Source organism: Anabas testudineus, chromosome 23 (assembly GCF_900324465.2).
Source record: "Anabas testudineus chromosome 23, fAnaTes1.2, whole genome shotgun sequence".
Lineage (NCBI taxonomy): Eukaryota > Metazoa > Chordata > Actinopteri > Anabantiformes > Anabantidae > Anabas > Anabas testudineus.
The window spans coordinates 8122659-8139840 of record NC_046631.1 but is presented as its reverse complement, the minus strand read 5'-3'; the positions used below and the strand labels follow the sequence as shown (position 1 = coordinate 8139840).

The 17182-nt window shown below is 39.3% G+C and overlaps 2 protein-coding genes across 2 annotated transcripts; one reads left to right on the top strand and one right to left on the bottom strand.

Annotated features, from left to right (window-relative positions):
- Positions 1-3246: 3246 nt before the first annotated feature.
- tspan33a (tetraspanin 33a) lies at positions 3247-8102 on the bottom strand. The gene is made up of 8 exons (XM_026364176.1): positions 7786-8102; positions 5878-5935; positions 5444-5571; positions 5228-5302; positions 4756-4851; positions 4349-4477; positions 4096-4257; positions 3247-3975 (listed from the first exon to the last, which is right to left on the bottom strand). The coding sequence occupies exons 1-8, from the start codon at positions 7885-7887 to the stop codon at positions 3874-3876; spliced, it is 852 nt and encodes a 283-aa protein (XP_026219961.1). The 5' UTR covers positions 7888-8102; the 3' UTR covers positions 3247-3873.
- Positions 8103-8822: 720 nt separating this feature from the next.
- Positions 8823-12842, top strand: LOC113163839 (zinc finger protein 883-like). Its single transcript, XM_026362849.1, has 8 exons — positions 8823-8911; positions 9129-9331; positions 9690-9800; positions 9906-10001; positions 10172-10282; positions 10683-10803; positions 10896-11102; positions 11186-12842. Exons 1-8 carry the CDS (start codon positions 8893-8895, stop codon positions 12205-12207), a joined length of 1890 nt encoding a protein of 629 aa, XP_026218634.1. The 5' UTR covers positions 8823-8892; the 3' UTR covers positions 12208-12842.
- The last annotated feature ends 4340 nt before the right edge of the window (positions 12843-17182 follow it).

The window sequence follows — 17182 nt, the reverse complement described above, 5'->3', positions numbered from 1 at the left end:
TGGTATGCACATGATGGGGGAGAGCCAGAGCAACAAAACCTCCCCTCCCATCCCCCCTCTGCAAGTGGAAGAATGTGCCTTATGGCACGCTTTCTCAGTTTCTCATGTGAAGGACCCCCAAAACAACATGGACCCGCATCCCAGACTCTCTGTAGTCTGTGCTGAATCCTCCATCTGCATGAGCACACCCTCAGTGCCACATTGAAGGAGGGAAGCTGAGATGTTTCTCACTTTTACTAAGCCCACCTTCAGATTTTATGGGAATTAACCAACCAATTAAACCAAAAACAGTGTTTAGGGGCTGTAATACTGCAGTTATAGCATACATATATAAAGAAAAATGTGTGTGCACATTAAATTAACTTCAGTGCAGTGTAAACAAAGATCATTGTATTATGATTTTTTTAATCATGTTTGATTAAGATCAGGCTGAGAGGTATGCAAAGAGTTATTTAGCTGAATTGTTATTATTCTATTCTAGATTGAGGAACATTAAAGAGGTTGATTGAAATAAATATACATACATGCAAACTAGACTAGAATTAGTTATTGTTGTTTTTCAGGCTCTGTGCTTCTGCATTTTCAATGTGATGTTAAATAATTAAACTACATTCAAAGTTTAGCTTTATTCTAAGTGCAGGTTTATATTGATGTAGAACAAACAGCGGGAGATTTAAAGTGTAGTGCACAAACTACATGAGTTCAACAATAACTGGACACTTGAATGATAGATGTGTCCTTTCAATGTTAGTTCACAACAGAGTCCATGTGTAGCTCAGAGGGGATTCAGCGTGGAAAGACGTCATGAAGACAGTGAAGTTGTAAAAATCTATTCAGATGTCAAAGGCAGCTGGTTTGCTGAAAGTAACAGCAACTTCAATAGATAACTTCATGATTATAACCACAGCAGATTCACCGATTCGCCTATCATTTTGTTTTACGTATTTGTATTTTGTGTTACCCTGTGGGCACAGAATGGAATGACAATAAAGCCTCTTTATCTTGAAATCTGCAGTAAACCTCAGATACACAAAGGTCAGGTTGCAGTTCACAAAAACATCCAAAATGAAAACAGAGGGGTTTTAGAATAAAGTTTATAGACTGATGAATTAAAAATCAACCTATACTGAAATAATGAAAAGAACGAGTATGGATAAAAAAGAAACAGCTCATGATCCAAAGTATCTGTCACACACATAACATGGAGGGGGTCCTGCTTTGTGCATCTATTGCTGGGAATAAGAACACAAGCCAGTCACCTGATGTAAATCTGACTGAGCTGCATTCCACTTGCTGAAGACCAGACTGAAAGGCAGCGCGAGCCCACGCGGCTGGGAGAGCATCACCACAGAAGATCTGAAATGTTGGCTGATGTCAATGAGTGAAACACTTCAAGCTTTCAAAAATGTGAACCTGTGTGAACATTATAAAAGAATCTAAATATTATAAAAGAATCTAAATATTATAAAAGAATCTAAATATTATAAAAGAATCTAAATATTATAAAAGAATCTAGTGCTTCTAATACTAGAAATGTCCCTCCCTGCTATGAGGTGCATATTTTATATAACATATAGGTATAAGAATGACACCGTGTATATCATACTGTATAAACATATGGAGAGGATGCTGTACATGTGGCCTAATCTGCACTAATGTTTACTTCTAGGGGATAGTTATGAAGGTATGTACTGTACAGTTAAGTAGCATAAACACAACACTACCCCCTCCTCCACAGGCTAAAATCATACATACTATCAACCAGATATAAGATCATTTTAGTTACATGTATAAACAGTTTATCATTGCTCACTCAGCCTTCATTAGTAACTGTGTATTATATAAACATACTAGTTATAGAAAGGTTTGCATGAAGTTTTCAATAGTTGTCTCCTGTTTATTTGAAAGTAGTGTACACGTGGGACATTTATAATGGGCTGGGCTTCCTCTCCCGGTTAAGGTGGCTAGAGGAATATTCACAAACTTAAAATATCACCACAACACAAAACTCAACACTGTTATTTTTTGTTTGAAATTTGATGTATTTATTTTATCCTAGGTAGTGTTGATTTTTATTATCTTCACCAGTAAACACAGCTTCTAACAGCTCGATCCTCTGCCACGGTGAAATGGACTTACAAGGCTGCGTGACTGCCGATGCTTTGTTCTGAGAGTAAAACTGGGTTAGCTCTGCCCCCTCCTGTGCCTTTCTGGGCCTCCTTAAAACCCACAGCAAGTGAGCCCCTGAGTGAGTCAGAGGCTAAAAACCAGAGACCACACACAGAGCGCCGGAGCTCAAGCCAACACACACTCACTCTCACTTATGAATACACACATGTAAATCAAAACACACTATCATGAGAGAGGCATCTACTGCAATTTAATTAAAGTCTGTTGCTTTACTAAATTAAAAGTGATCACACCTGGAAAAAGCTCATTCATTCCTTTGTGCCATCAGATGGGTGAGTCAGGTGTGTGTTAACCAAAAACAAACTAACAAGACAATCTATCAGAAACCCCAGAAAAAGGAGTAACCACCATTAAACTAACAGAAATGTCATGTTTAGATTGTGGACTTGCGTAAAAGGCTGTTAAACATACAGGACTGTTTCTGCCCTCGAAGATTACAGGCATCAGGTTTCAGGCTGGGAATGTCTCACAGCGCAGGTTTTCATTTGCCAGGCGGTGAAGTGGGGTGGAGATGAGAGGATCTATTCATTTATGCTTCTCCTCAGTCACATTAGACTTCTGGCCTGAGTTTCCCAGGCTAATGCGAGAGAACACCTCTGATCAGATGATAGCAACAGAAACTGTCCAAACATCTAATCATAGCCGCGTTTTCAAATCAAGCTTGAATCAGACACAGGCCTTATAAATCTTTGGATCAGGACTCAGAGCAACCACTGTCTGCTCACTGGTAGGTCCCAGAATACAAACTTGGCCTGTTTTAGTTACTATATCAACAAGTAATTTAGGCGCTGACACAATTGTTTTCTTTTGTGGAAAAGCTGGGAGTCCCCGCTTCTCCTGCACTTGAAAATGTAGGGGTTTGAAAATGTAAATAGTTTGACAAGAAAATCAAGAGCATAAGAGGCGAGAACAGGCCGAACAAATGTACAGAACATGAACTGCGTACAGAGCCTGAGCCTCACTTGGCAGCACAGCCCCAGCAGCCCATCGTGGCCATATTGTAGAGCGTACGAGCAGTTAGTGTAAACAGCTTCTGTCAAGTGAAAAATGTTTTCATCATTGTGTAAAATTGTTTATTTTCCTGTAACACTGGTATAATATTTGTTTTAGCACACAGGCTTCTGCTTTATGTTCAGAAATGTAAGAGGAATGCCAGTGTTTCTATTTAACATATATAAAGCTTAATAAATGGTCATTGTAACATATATACTACATTTCTAAAGCATGAATGAAATCAGCGAAAATCAAATATCAGAATCAGCAGACAGACACAAAAAGACGACATCGTTTTCCTCAATATCAAAAAGCACAATTATTCATTTTAGAAAATGCCATTCCCTTTTCATTTAGACACAAAGACACTTTAAAAAAAGTACTGATATAAAAGATCTGTACATTTTACTGACTGTAGTTCCTAATGAATGTCAATACGATCCTGTCAGTGTGACCCTGAGCACCAAACACCCTGCCTCTGCTATTCAAACTATTCAAACTACAGTGAAATGTTTTGGTAAATGCAAGCACGACCTATGTCCAGTAGGTGGTGACAGAGTCCTATTTCTCCATCTGGTTCCTTTACTTGCAAATACAAGAAGAATGAGTCTTAAACTGAATTAACACAAGTGTTCGTTCAGAGAACTGGTGTCACCATTCCTCTGATTCAAGTTCACCAGATGCTTTGGGTCAGCTCCAAGGGTCCGAGCGGTGATTGAGGTTATAATTCTGGAGATCGACCTGGTCTTTGATCTGATTGATCAGTATCTGAGACAGGAGGATGCCAACCAGCTGTGGAAGAGAAAGCACAAGACACAGGTCTCATCAGATGGCTACATCAGACTGTAATCTTCAGGACAATGTGTGTGCATGTGTGCTGGCATTTACAGAACACTGCACACAACATCCTACCTGTGGTATAGCCAGTCCCAGTGCAAGACCTCCAATGAAGAACAGGTTGCTGTGGATCCAGTTAACCAGTTTGTCTATGCAGCCGTTGGTGTAGATGTGGTTTCCAGCTTCAGCATAGTCTAAATCCTGCATGCCTTGGCCACACATAGTGTTGATAACCATCTGTACGTAAAGACAAAAACAGATATATGTAAAAAACATAAAAAGACAAGAAAGACAAAACCTTTTAGCAGAGTCTGTAAAAGCAGACGACCTTGTCTTCGAATATGATACAGCAGGAGAAGGGGACAGAGCAGCGCTCTCTGCTGGGGTTGTTCATGCTGCAGTTGAAGTACACGTTCTGGGACCAGTCGGTGTATGTCACACCACCACAGCAGCCAAACTGAGGACACATGACACATGCAGACATTTGAATTGGAAGACACAACATGACATCTCAGGTATCTGTGTAAATAGCAACAAACTTTTACTCATCACCCTGGAACAAAAAACAAACAAGTCTGCAGTGTGTACGACAGGAAGTCTGCAGTGTGTACGACAGGAAGTCTGCAGTGTGTACGACAGGAAGTCTGCAGTGTGTACGACATGAAGTCTGCAGTGTGTACGACAGGAAGTCTGCAGTGTGTACGACACGAAGTCTGCAGTTGGGTTGAATCTCACCTCCTTCTGCCCATAGTCAATAAGGTTTTGCAGATCAATGTCATCTCTATAGTGGAGGATTGCATTGTTTATCACCTCAGTCACTTTGCCCCGTGCCTATGGAAACAGTAGTTTAGCTGCATGTTCATTACAAAACTAAAGATAATAGCAAGCAATGGATGAATCTTGTTCAACATGAAATGTAGCACGGCTGGAATCTATAATAAACACTTATTCAGATGAGATCATTCTTTACTGATGATAGCACGGTTTTAAATCAAATCAATTCTATCATGATTGTTATGCAACACCAACACATCTTCTTCAGAAAGATATGAATGATATGAAGAATGAATATTTAGATGGGGTGTGGGACTTAGTTACAATTCACAAGTCTAACAGAAAACTCTATCTGTATGTTGTTCAAGTTTACAAGAGTTAGGAGCATGAAAAAATACTGCATTCTTTCATTATTAGTTGATTGCTTCATTACCGTATCTGAGAAGACGAAGCCTAGGATGCCAGCAATAAGCTGAAGCAGGAAGATCACCGTCAGAGAGATACAGAACTGTGGAGGGAAGAAGGTTGAATTCTTTATGGGAGAGATTCTATCAAATCTGTGTCTGTGTGTAAACGTAGCTGTTTCTTTTTACCTCTCCTAAATATGCAGAAAAGCTAAAAACACAAGCGCAACCACACAAAGACTTACTGTCTGCAGGAGGCAGATGTTTTCTCGCAGGGAGCCCACACAGCCACAGAAGGTGATGATGAACATGAGGATCCCCACAACCATCAGCATTATAGCTGGATCCACTGCCAGACAGGCCAACGCAGTCTCTGAGGCAAAGAAGGGAAAGTTTAAAGACTGTTCCCAACAGAGCACGTCTGTCTTTTTGGTGGATGAGAGAATTCAACATTTCAGACAGTAGCAGGAACATTTATCTATCAAAGTTTTAAGCATCTGTCTGTTTATAATGTTAAACAAACATTGTTTATAATGTTACACCAACAAGAATGTTGTTTTCCCACTTTTCCCTCTGTCTTGCTTGATGAAGCTTTCTGAAAGCACATGAGCTGTTCTGACATGTAATACTCCCACACTAAACATGAATAAAGGCAAAAGGTGAACGGAAGATCATTTACCTGCATGTTTCACCATGCGAGCGTACACACCGATAGACACCATCACTAGGGAGATTATCTATGGAGAAGAGAATATTTTCAACACAGTGGGTAAAAAATCTTTTCTATGTTCATACTTGTTGAAGGAGTGGTTCAATTCACCACAAAATCGAATCATGATAATAAGAAAGATGTGCAGGAGGTTTAAATGAGTCACAGACCAAACGCACTGAGAGAATGACATACGGTTTTTAAAAGAACACACTCTGAGTGAGGCCAGTGCTAAATTCAAGGACCACAACATTCATCATTAAATGTCAGGAGTGCAGATCAGGTCATTTATCTATCCACTCCTCATTTGACTAAATCGACCCACCTGGCAGCAAACTGACAACTTCCCTAAAAAACGAAGACCCTTTTAACTCGGTGCTCCTCTCCCAGTCTCATTAGCATAATAGAGAGCCGGCAACAGTACTCCTCCAACCCAGAATGAAATGGATCCAGTTACTATAGACACTGGAACTTCTTGGGGTAGGAGGATAAAGCTGGATTTTCTTTTGCCTGTTTTTGTAAAGGTTCAGTTTCACAGCGAATAAAACTTAAAACAAACAGGGGTGCTGTTAAAAAAGGTCTGCAAATCTCATGTAATGTTACACACCTGGAACTAAAGTGCTGCACTGTGGCTGCGGTTCTGCAACTGATTTACCCATTTGGTTAATGATCATAACACCGACTTACCAGACAGTGAATTATCAAACATGCAACAAAAAAAGTGACTTTCCACTGAGTTTTATCATGACTTTAAACAATTGTGGACTAACAGAAAACACAACCTTGCAGCCACTCGTGGCGTGTTCTATGCAGAGATCATTATAGCCAGAGGCAGTATAAATGAGAACAACACATTCCACATTGAAAGGTTTCCCGTTTTTACACAACCTTATCCTGTCTGTACATGGCAGCAAGTCATGTACACAGTACAGAAGTCGGCTGACACCCTCGTACTAAATTGTTTCAAACACACTGATGAGAAGTGGACAGGGAAAATCTGCAACTGTTATGATTTGCATGATGTGAATTTTAGCTGTCTTTTTAATAAAAGTGTATCGTGCTCGGCCACACACAGTCTTCTTACACTGCACTAAACCTCAGCAGGTTCAATAAGCAACAACAGATCAGCTCTAAAATGCTGTAAGAAATCTCCTTATGTTACATTCCCCTGGCACCTGACACTGAATCCCACTGCTGTGAACTTTGCTTTGTTTACAAGCCACTGGTGAGTTTGCTGCTGGGGACACTCTTCTCTACACGACCCCATCAGCACAGAAATCAACCAACTTCACTACTCATGGCAACTGAGTATGTCATAAAGAAAAAAACAACAACAGGGGAATCTGATTCATGGAGCAGTGTGTCTACAGTAAACCACAGCACTTTTGTTGACTAAGTGTGGGCGTGTTATGTATTGTTAGTGAGATAACAACAATGTTTGAGACAAATTGAAAATGAAAAAGGTCCCGTGGGACCAAAATCTGATGCCAACATTCCTGATTTGCAACTTTTCAGTAAGCCAGCAGCAAATATATGCTGCTTATGTGTGTGTGTGTTTTGTCCTTTGCCCTTTTTTTCCCGGACACCTTTCACTTTCTGTGAAACACCAAAGTTAAAGAACAACTAAATCAAACAAAGCAGTGGATGTTCAGACTGCCAACACACAGCATGCAGCTCTCACAGGAACAACAAGTATCACTGACATGGTTTGAATATCATGTCATGTATAATAACAACAAGATCATATATTTACACTCCTAACTTGTTACTGTGTACATGAACAGAGGAAATCTGGTTTAACATGAAAAACAAACGATCATCCAGCACACAGCAAATAGGAAAGGTCTGTGTGTCACTCATTGTTTTTAAAACACTCACCCAAAATAGAAAATTAAACACGAACAGCAGATACTTGACCACTGGACTAACAAATGAGAAGTCCTGGTTAGATCCAGGTGTTTCACTCCGTCCTCCTCCCATGTCGATGAATATCTATCCAAGCGCCTTCAAGAAGTTTGCGCACAGAAGCGCTCCTGGCTGTAACAAAAGCTGTCTTTCCGAAAGCACAACCAAAGACTTGTCTGCATATCGATGAAGGGTAATGAAGGGTTTTTTTCTGTAGTATTTCAGTCGTGTTGCTCCTTCAGCTCCTTCTGGAACCGCGCGTCACAAACTGGGTGTGTTACTCTGGTGTCGCGCGTCTTTACGAACAGGTAAACCTGGCCCCGACTGGACCGATGTGTTTGTTCAGGAACAGCTTTCTACTTCATTTTTTATATTATCTTGCTCATTGGTGTATTTTTCTAAACTTAAAGTGTTTTGTTACAATAAACATTGTTTATTAAAGTCGTTCCAGCCGACTTGCATGTATTACTTTCCTTTAATATTGAATTTTACAACAACAATAATAAACTTATAATGTTATTTCCAATTTTCTTTTTATACATAAATAATTTTGCTGACAACCTTTGTAAAATCGTATGCATACATATTCTTATTTTCATATCATTAGGAGAAGCCACGACATGAGCGACAGTAAGACAACATACCTGGTCATTATTATTAATATTAATATTAAACATCGGTGTCTGGAAGTAGTGAGCTATTATACTGTAATTAATCTAGTTCACCTTTATTTTTGTAAATAAATACATTCTATAGTTTAACTTCATTTTATATTAGATTGCCTTCATGCCATTTTTGTGTATTTAACTACCGAAACCATGTTATTGTTTTGTTTATGACAGGTTCAGGTGTAAAAGAAACGAGTTCGTATCATGATCATTTTTTTTTTTTATTCTTTGTAATTAAATATTTTCACAAATGTCTCAAATGCAGGATCGAGTTAATGTTCAGGCGTTTATTGTGAAAGGAAGCGGAAACGGCAGACTTCACAACATCCGCTTAACCCGGAAGTCATTTGTATTTTTTAAACGCTAACGTTGGAGTGAAATTTTATTATTAAGACGTTTTAAATGGTTGAACATGGCGTGGAAAAACAAAGGTTTTTGGAATTGATTTTCTCACTTTCTGCTAGCATAAGTAGTCAGTTTTTACGCAAATAATACACTTATAAAAACAGTTATTACGCTGACTTAGCTAGCGAAGGATCTGCCTTGGAAATTGCACTTATGCAGTCGCATGTGTGGTTGTTTGACACCTTGTGGCTTAAATATTCAATATTCCTTCATTTAAAGACTTGTTTCTAATGTCGTTTGCAGGTCCTCCTCTTCCTCTGTCCTCGTTGAATCTCCTGGTGCCTCCCGTGAGACTCATGTCTGCCTTCATGTGGCAAATAATCCAGCAGCACGTCGTGATGCAGTATGACAAGCTGGTGGACTTCATCAGTTTGACGACAGAGATCATCCCAGAGATCCTCAGTAGCAACCAGAGAGCTCAGCTCATCCTGGGCCTGAGAGCAAGGGTGAGGATTTACTCTTAACTCTGATCTTCACTGTTAAAGTTATTAAATCTGACTGTCTACGATGTCAAGATAGAAAAAAATCTTACTTTCTTTAAATATCATGTGCATGACAGCTCCTATATTATCTAAGATTGACGTTTTACTATCTGAGTAGATACACTAACATTCAATATTATTAGAGCTGGATACTTGAGGTGCCATTCAGAGTAGATTGTTTACCCTTCACCTGTGTTAGTGTGTCTTGTTGTTAATTGCATTTCAACATACTGTTGCCCTTTCTCTTCTTCCTCTGTCAGTCTTGTCCGTGCTCCGTTAAGCTCTTTTGAGTTATCTGTCTCTTGTCTTTGTGTTGTTTCAGCTGGTTTTGGAGTTGTGTCGCGGTGATGGAGTCGCCAATCTGCAGACAATTCAAAGCCACCTGGATAAAATCCATGCCTGTAGTGTTGAAATCAGCTGCACCGACCAGATGGTGGGTTTTTAAAGCAAATTCTAAACTGCTTCATAAACAAACATGGTCAAAACAACGGAAAGTCATCGGGATCTTTCTCAGCGATTGTTGTCCACTTTTTGACAGGCCAGTGGTGGTATTCTGAAGACCTCTTACACAAACTTTGCCAACCTGATTCAGAACCTCCTGAATGTCCCTTTTGAAAAGGAGGTCTTCTTCCAAGTGAGTCAAGCTGTGAGACATTACATTACACTGTACATATCTTCAAGATCCAGGAGAAAGAAAGCTACATACATGTATCTTTATTATCACTGAGATCAAATGTCAAAGAACAAACCACTTACAGCAATGTGTTGATTATTTGAAATGCAAACCTTTATCTGTTTCTGTAGGAGGTTTTTCCTAAACATTATGGCTCTGCCTATGACCAAAGACTGGAGCAGTTGGTGTCTGAGTTCCTGTCCAGACTGGAAAAGCTGCTGCCCATACCAGACCTGCAACAGGTACCTTAACAGCAAGCAGATCTTTATAAACTGAAAGGCATCATTAAGTACTGACACATGTAAAGAAATATATTAATACCTCTTATACCATTATTAATCCAGAATCCTCAGCAGTTTATTGAGAACACACTATGTCCCTTGCTCTCTATTGCTAATATACTGTATATATAAAAAATACTTTTTTTATTGAAGAGGTAAACAGGAAACATGAGAGAACACAAGGGGATTTACATGTTGCAAGGGTCCCCAGCTGGACTTGAACATACAATTAACCATTCAGCTTTCAGGAAACGCATAAACAGGCACTTTTTGATTATAACAGCATTTTGTATTGAGTTTAAATAAATGAGTTGTTTCACTTGCCAACTGGCATATCCGTGCTCTTCTTTCTGTGTGTCAGACAGCAGCATGGCTCACTGAAACAGCATCTGTGTCAGAAGAAGTTGGACAGCATCTGTCCGAACCCTTTGCCCTGAAGACTCTGTTGCTTCACCACAGACAGCTGGGGACTCTCAGCTCGCGTGAGTTTTCCACAAACGCGGCAGAACGTTTTCAGATTAAAATAAGTTACTATATTAAGGTTAACAATGTTAAATCCCTTTCTCTATCACAGCTCCATCCAGCAGTGAGGAAGATGTTCTTTTGTCCACACTAGCCCTTCCATCTCAAACTGGAGTAGAGAAGCTTACTGAGCCGTACCGTGAGAATGATGGTTACGATAGTGAGGAAGAGACTATGGCACTGGAGGATTTAGAGGAGGAAGATTCAAGTGAAAGCTCAGACGTCACCACAGATGATTGGTTGCCAAAAAAGAAATCAGGTTAGACAGAACTAGTTGCAGCAGCAAAACAGAACTGGTAAATGTTTATATACTAACAAGCTGTGTTTTACACTGTTCTACAGGTCCCCTGTCATGTTTATTTATCTGCCCTCAGTGTTCATTTGCTCACCGCATGAAGAGGAAGGTCCAAGAGCACATCCAGTGTGAGCACAACATAACAGCTGCCGTACAGAAAAAAAAATCAGTGAAAAGGAAGACTGAGCAGAAAAGTAAGGTTGTGAACACTGAAAAGAAGAAAGAAGATGGCAACTCAGACAACAAGAGACAACGCAAACAGATGACTGGTGCTGAAAAAAAGCGGGAACACAAGCTGAAGAAAGATAACTTGGAGAACAAGAAACAATGCAGACGGAAAGACCCCACAGGGGAAGACAAAAGGTTTCTGAGCGCACGACCTATGAAAAAAATCTTCACAAGGGATGAAACCAAATGCCTGATGTGTGACAAAGTTTTTGAGCATCCAAATCAACTGAAGACCCACATGAAGCTCCACAGCTTCCGGTACAGCTGCATCCAATGCGAAAAGGGATTCACGAGCCAGTCGGGGTATTATCAGCACCAGAGACTCCACAAGAGAGGACGGATATTCATGTGCGGCCAGTGCAAGAAGGGGTTCCTGTGTAATTATTCACTCAAGCAGCATGAGCGCCTGCACCAAGGCCCCAGCAACCTGTGCACCATCTGTGGCAAACATTTCAGTAAGGCTGGCTTTACAAGACACATACAAATGCACAAAGGCGAGAAGAATTACCTGTGCACCACATGCGGGAAGGCATTTCTGTCTTCAGGGGAGCTTCTGCTGCACACACGGACTCACACGGGCGAGATGCCGTACACCTGCACCCACTGCGGGAAGGGTTTCTCCAGCAAGGGCCACCTAACCATCCACATGCGCTCTCACACAGGGGAGCGTCCGTATTTGTGCACAGAGTGCCCAAAGCGTTTCCTCACACTGAACTGCCTGAAGAGACACACGCTCAGCCACAACGGGGTGAAACCATTTAAGTGTCCAAACTGTGACAGACAGTTCTCTCAGAAGGGGAATCTAAAAAGACATTTAGCAATACATAAACCTGACACGTAATTTGTAGTTTTAAAAGCAGAATGCCTTGTCTGAATGTCTTTTTTTAAAATCTAGCAACACTCAAAAAGTGAAGGGTTAAAAATGTTTGTTTTTCTTTATTATATTTAATTTAGTGTTTTCACATTTCTCCAGGTTCAGCCCACCAAGAACCTCTAAGAAATACAAAGTCTGTATTGAGAACAAAGTGATAGCCTCAAGCACTGCTGAATTAGTAATTCATGCAAATTAGGTATGTGGGACATTCTTTCATGATAAATTGTAATTAACAGCTGTTTCCCTCTGCGAGCCTGCACAGGTTTATAACACACCACACATTTTGGTTACTGTTAAATGGAGTGCACTCAGTAGCTGCAGCGGATGACTATTAAACCTAAGTGCTCTTGGTGTGCATTTCTGTACGGCTCAAATTGCTAAATCTGAAAAGAAATAAAACAGGGAAGAGTTTGCAGACTAAGCTGTATGATATAACTTTTGTGAAGTCTGTTTTAGGGCACATTTTCTCTTTGCTTCTTGTCTGTATTGTGAACATGAGGCAAACCTGACCCGATTCTACTGAATCTGAATAATTCTATGTTATAAAAAATATAATCGCAGCGTATAGTCACTTCATATCAGGATTGGTTCCTGGTGTAAGGAAAAAAAAATATGTTATGAGCCACTGCTACCCAGCTCTCAGACATGCAAGTGAAAAACGGAGCTGTAGGAAATGCAATTTATTTGCAATTTTTTAATAACATCATTCCTCAGATAAAAATGCAATGTTACAGGAATATACATCAGATATTAATTTAAAACTTGCTTTCAAGGGACCATACAGTCTAAATATACTTTTTCCTTTTTTATTTACTGGTAGCGTGCGTTATAAGCAAGACAGACTCTGTCACCAATGACAGACTGACAAGTTACAGATACAAACTGTACATTACTTATTTACAAATCAACTTTTTGTTTGGTTTTTCATTTCACTTTTTATTGAAAATAGGAGTAGAAAAAGTGATTGAATTAATATTCTGATTTATTTCATTTGTATTCTTTCCCTCTCTAAAATCTAAAATGAAATGAATCAACAAAAACAAAATAAAAAACAAAACGATCAGGAACTCTCATTTAGAAAAAGAAAGAGAAGAAGAAGAAGAAGAAGAAGAAAAGGGTGTGTCAACTGTGAGACCATGCAGTCATCACCAAGGAGACAAATGGTAACTGAGGAAACCAAATGATGTTGGGCCAGTGTCACTTAGCAACCTCAGAACCAATGAAAACCCTCGCACAGTTGAGGGTGAGTGGCTTATGTTAAAGAACTCAGTTACAAAATGGCCACCAGCCTCCAAAGCTACCGCGAGCACAATAATACACTAGTTCACCTTTTGACCGTAAATAGTGCTGTTATTAAATACTACATGTAACAGTAGTGTCACTACTAATATTACAACAAATTGGTCTCTCTGTGAACACCTCTCTCTGAAAAAAATAAGCTCGAGGATCAATAACAAACTTCTCTCCGACAAAAAAGAACACAAACAAACAAACAGCTCAATCCTGTCAAAGGCCCTTTAACACTTTGCATGAGTTGTGAACTAAGACTAGGAACAAGATCATAAGACACTACTGACTAGTGGAGAACAGAGCGGCACAGCCCTGGCATTCACCCCGTAAATAAACAACAGAAAGGCCTTGGATAACACTACTTTATATGGAGCTGTGGATCCTCTGCCATTCAACCGTCAGGCTCACACATGGCTGGAAACACTCTGCCCGGATAGAAAGTTTAAGTTAACACCTGCATGCAGTTAAAAAGGTGTTTCCAAATAACTCAGGGAAGAAAACACTGATTGTACATGACACTCCCGATGTCCTCAGATGCACCAAGTCATTCAGTAAAGCTGCGTTTGCTCACCCAGGCATACAAGGAATATTAGTTTGTAACTCTCTGTGGTCAAGTGTGGCTGTTTTTTTTTTTTTTTTGCCAGATGGAACCACGTGGAATCAAGACCTAACGTGTCAGCAAAGAGTTAAAAACAGATCCTTCGTGTCTGTTGTAGTGGGAAACAGAGGGTTAAAACATTTCTTCAGTTGAGGACTGCTAAACAGGAAAATATCCAAACACTAACCAGTTGCCTAAATCTTACTTTCAAATACTACATGTGGAGTTCTTGGATACCATTCTTGTTGCAATGTAAAGTAGCTATTATCTTTAAATTTCAAGAGGAGAAGCAGATGGAGGAGGCAGAGACATTCATGGTTCCACTGAGAATGAGCTGTGTCAACACCAGAAGCACTGACAGGAAGGCTGCGTCGTAAAGCTACTGCCACACCTCTAGAGCTGTTAGCTCAAGTAGTATCCTCAAGAAAGTCCCTGCTCTGCTAGAAACACTCGCTGGCACAGAAAACTCTCCTTCCCTCAACAGGTCAAGGGTGCAGCATTCCCCTTCATCACAAATGTGATACTTGTGGTATACTCAAATGTGCAAACTAGGGTCTTCATTATCATTTATGGTTCAAGTAAGTGTATGAATAACAATAACAGAAGGAGTGAGTAAAACACAATCTTTTCCTTCCATCACTAACAGTCATCTTTACGGTCACATCGGGATGCTGCAGTAGGTGCTGCTTCACAATGGGTGAGTTATATCTAGCTACGCTATAAGTTAATTCTAAATCTACTGGGCAAGCACATGTCATCTATCTGATTCATAATAGAGCTCACGAGCCTCAGAAGACTAGGGGGGGCTAAAAACGAGTCTATTTCTGCTTCTCATGATCTATCTGAAATCAAATTTCCAATTGGTGACAGATTCACATGCACCTATGAGAACTGGCATGCATAGAGAAAAACATATTTTACCTAGTTAATGCAGTACAATATGCAAAGGGTTGTTTTCAACAGTGGTTGATGTTTTAAAACTTTGTCACACTGGATTAGGTTTTTCTGACAAAGCTACAATTGCTTTTAATTACACTGTAAATTGATTCTGTGCAGGGTGTGTTGATGTTAACTGTGATTTCCACTTTAAAAAACTCTGCTTTTGCATTAGCAAACAGACAAAAGCAAATCTTTACACAAAGGAAACTTATCTGTGTGGATTTGTTTAAACCTAATACAAACATTCAGCTGATGATAAAGCCAAGAAGTCATTTCTGAGCCATCCGAGCATTTTACCTCAAAAAACAAGAGTCATTTTAATCCTCTGCCACATCGAGCTCCAAACTGTTATTTAATATCTTATAATTCAGATATGGTTTTTATATATAATAGCTAAAATATAAGACACTTGCAATATAAACTTATATTTAACAATATATTATCGTTCTTTCTTACTCTCTTGAAATTCTCAAAGCTTTCATCACCATCAGTGACATCAAAATAAAATCTTTGCAACAGAAAAACAAAGAGTTGTTTTTCCTGAACAGGGAATTCATATTTGAATTGGATTCAATGTCACTAATTAGAATCCTGCAGCAGGCTGTGCTGATTATCCCATGAATAAAAGAAAATAAATCTATATTCAAAATAGTCCTCTTAAAATAGTTTTGTCAGATTTAAACAATGATCAACAAACGCTTCAGATTACAAGAAAATAGAACATACATCTGTTCCTAATGAGGAGATCTCTGTGATACCTGCTTTCAGCCTCACAGCCTCTGAAATGAAAAAGTTACACATCTGTCAATACAGTTCAAACGCACAACTGATACCTTTAAAATGTTACGTGTAAAATACTTTTTCGTCAATGTCTTTGTATATGCTGAGCAGCTCAAAGCTTTTCTCCACAATTAAACAAAAAACCAAAAACAAAACAGACTTTTTCTTTGTGTGGTTTGTTGTTGACATCAGATTAGTTGGCCCGACGCTGAACTACTTTTTTTACTTCCTGCTCTGCATCCAATGCAGATTAACACACTTCTTTACACACATGTAGTTCAGGTCTTCCAAATCCTCTCTTGGAAGAAAAAAGAAGCTACATGTTTTCATGTCTCAAAGCATAGAGAGCTGAAATAACATATCTGAATTAGCATAACAGCGTATATGTGTGTATTTCGCTGATGTAGGACTAGTTAAAGAGAGACACGTCTCTCGTTGCTACAGTAGGAAAATGTCCAGGCTTTGACCTGCAAAGACAAGTTGCTGGTAGTTTAACGTCTTTCAGTCAATTTCACAAAAACATAAAAGAAGCACAATAAAGACATTTAATTTGGGGGTCGCTCTGTTTCTTTAAATTGAAAAGTTTGTCTAGTGAAAAGCACTCATTTCTTCACCATAGTGTCAGTAAAAGTTGAACAAAGAGCCTCATACATCTGGAGTTAAAACCCTAGTGATAGATAGATTATATTAAACTACATTTGTAGGCATTGAAAAGCCACATAGTCTGGGAATCACCCTGCCTGTTGTGAAACCTCCTAAAAGCACCTGTGTATATGGCATCAACTAACACATACGACGCTTCTTCTTTAGTATACATGAGCACATTATTCCCTGCTGGTCACTTCTGGTCTAAAGTACAGACAATAAAGTGGGACTGTCCATTAAATTCATACCGACTGTCAGTCAGTAGGCCTATATAACACATTTGTATGTCCAATATTTCATTAAATACATTCTGTAATAGGTATCCTGCTTTTTCCTTGCTCTAACATTCTGGTGATTAAATATTATATATTCATATATATGTTGCCATATATGGTATTAAAAATATACAATCATTGCCTAGTGGTGAGACAAAACACATTCTCATTCACCTAGGACCAATACTTCATGCCCCTAGAGAACCCCATGCACATAAAACATTACTTGGATACTTAATTCACTGTGTCGGAACTTAGACCATCCTCTTATCCAAACATGATGAAATATTGTAAACCATCTACAATCCCAAAAATACTCTCCATCCAACATTCCTACTGCCCAACACCCACTGTCGTCCATCTACCAGAAACCATTTACTCTCCATCTCTGCTTTCATTTTAGTGAACTACTGAA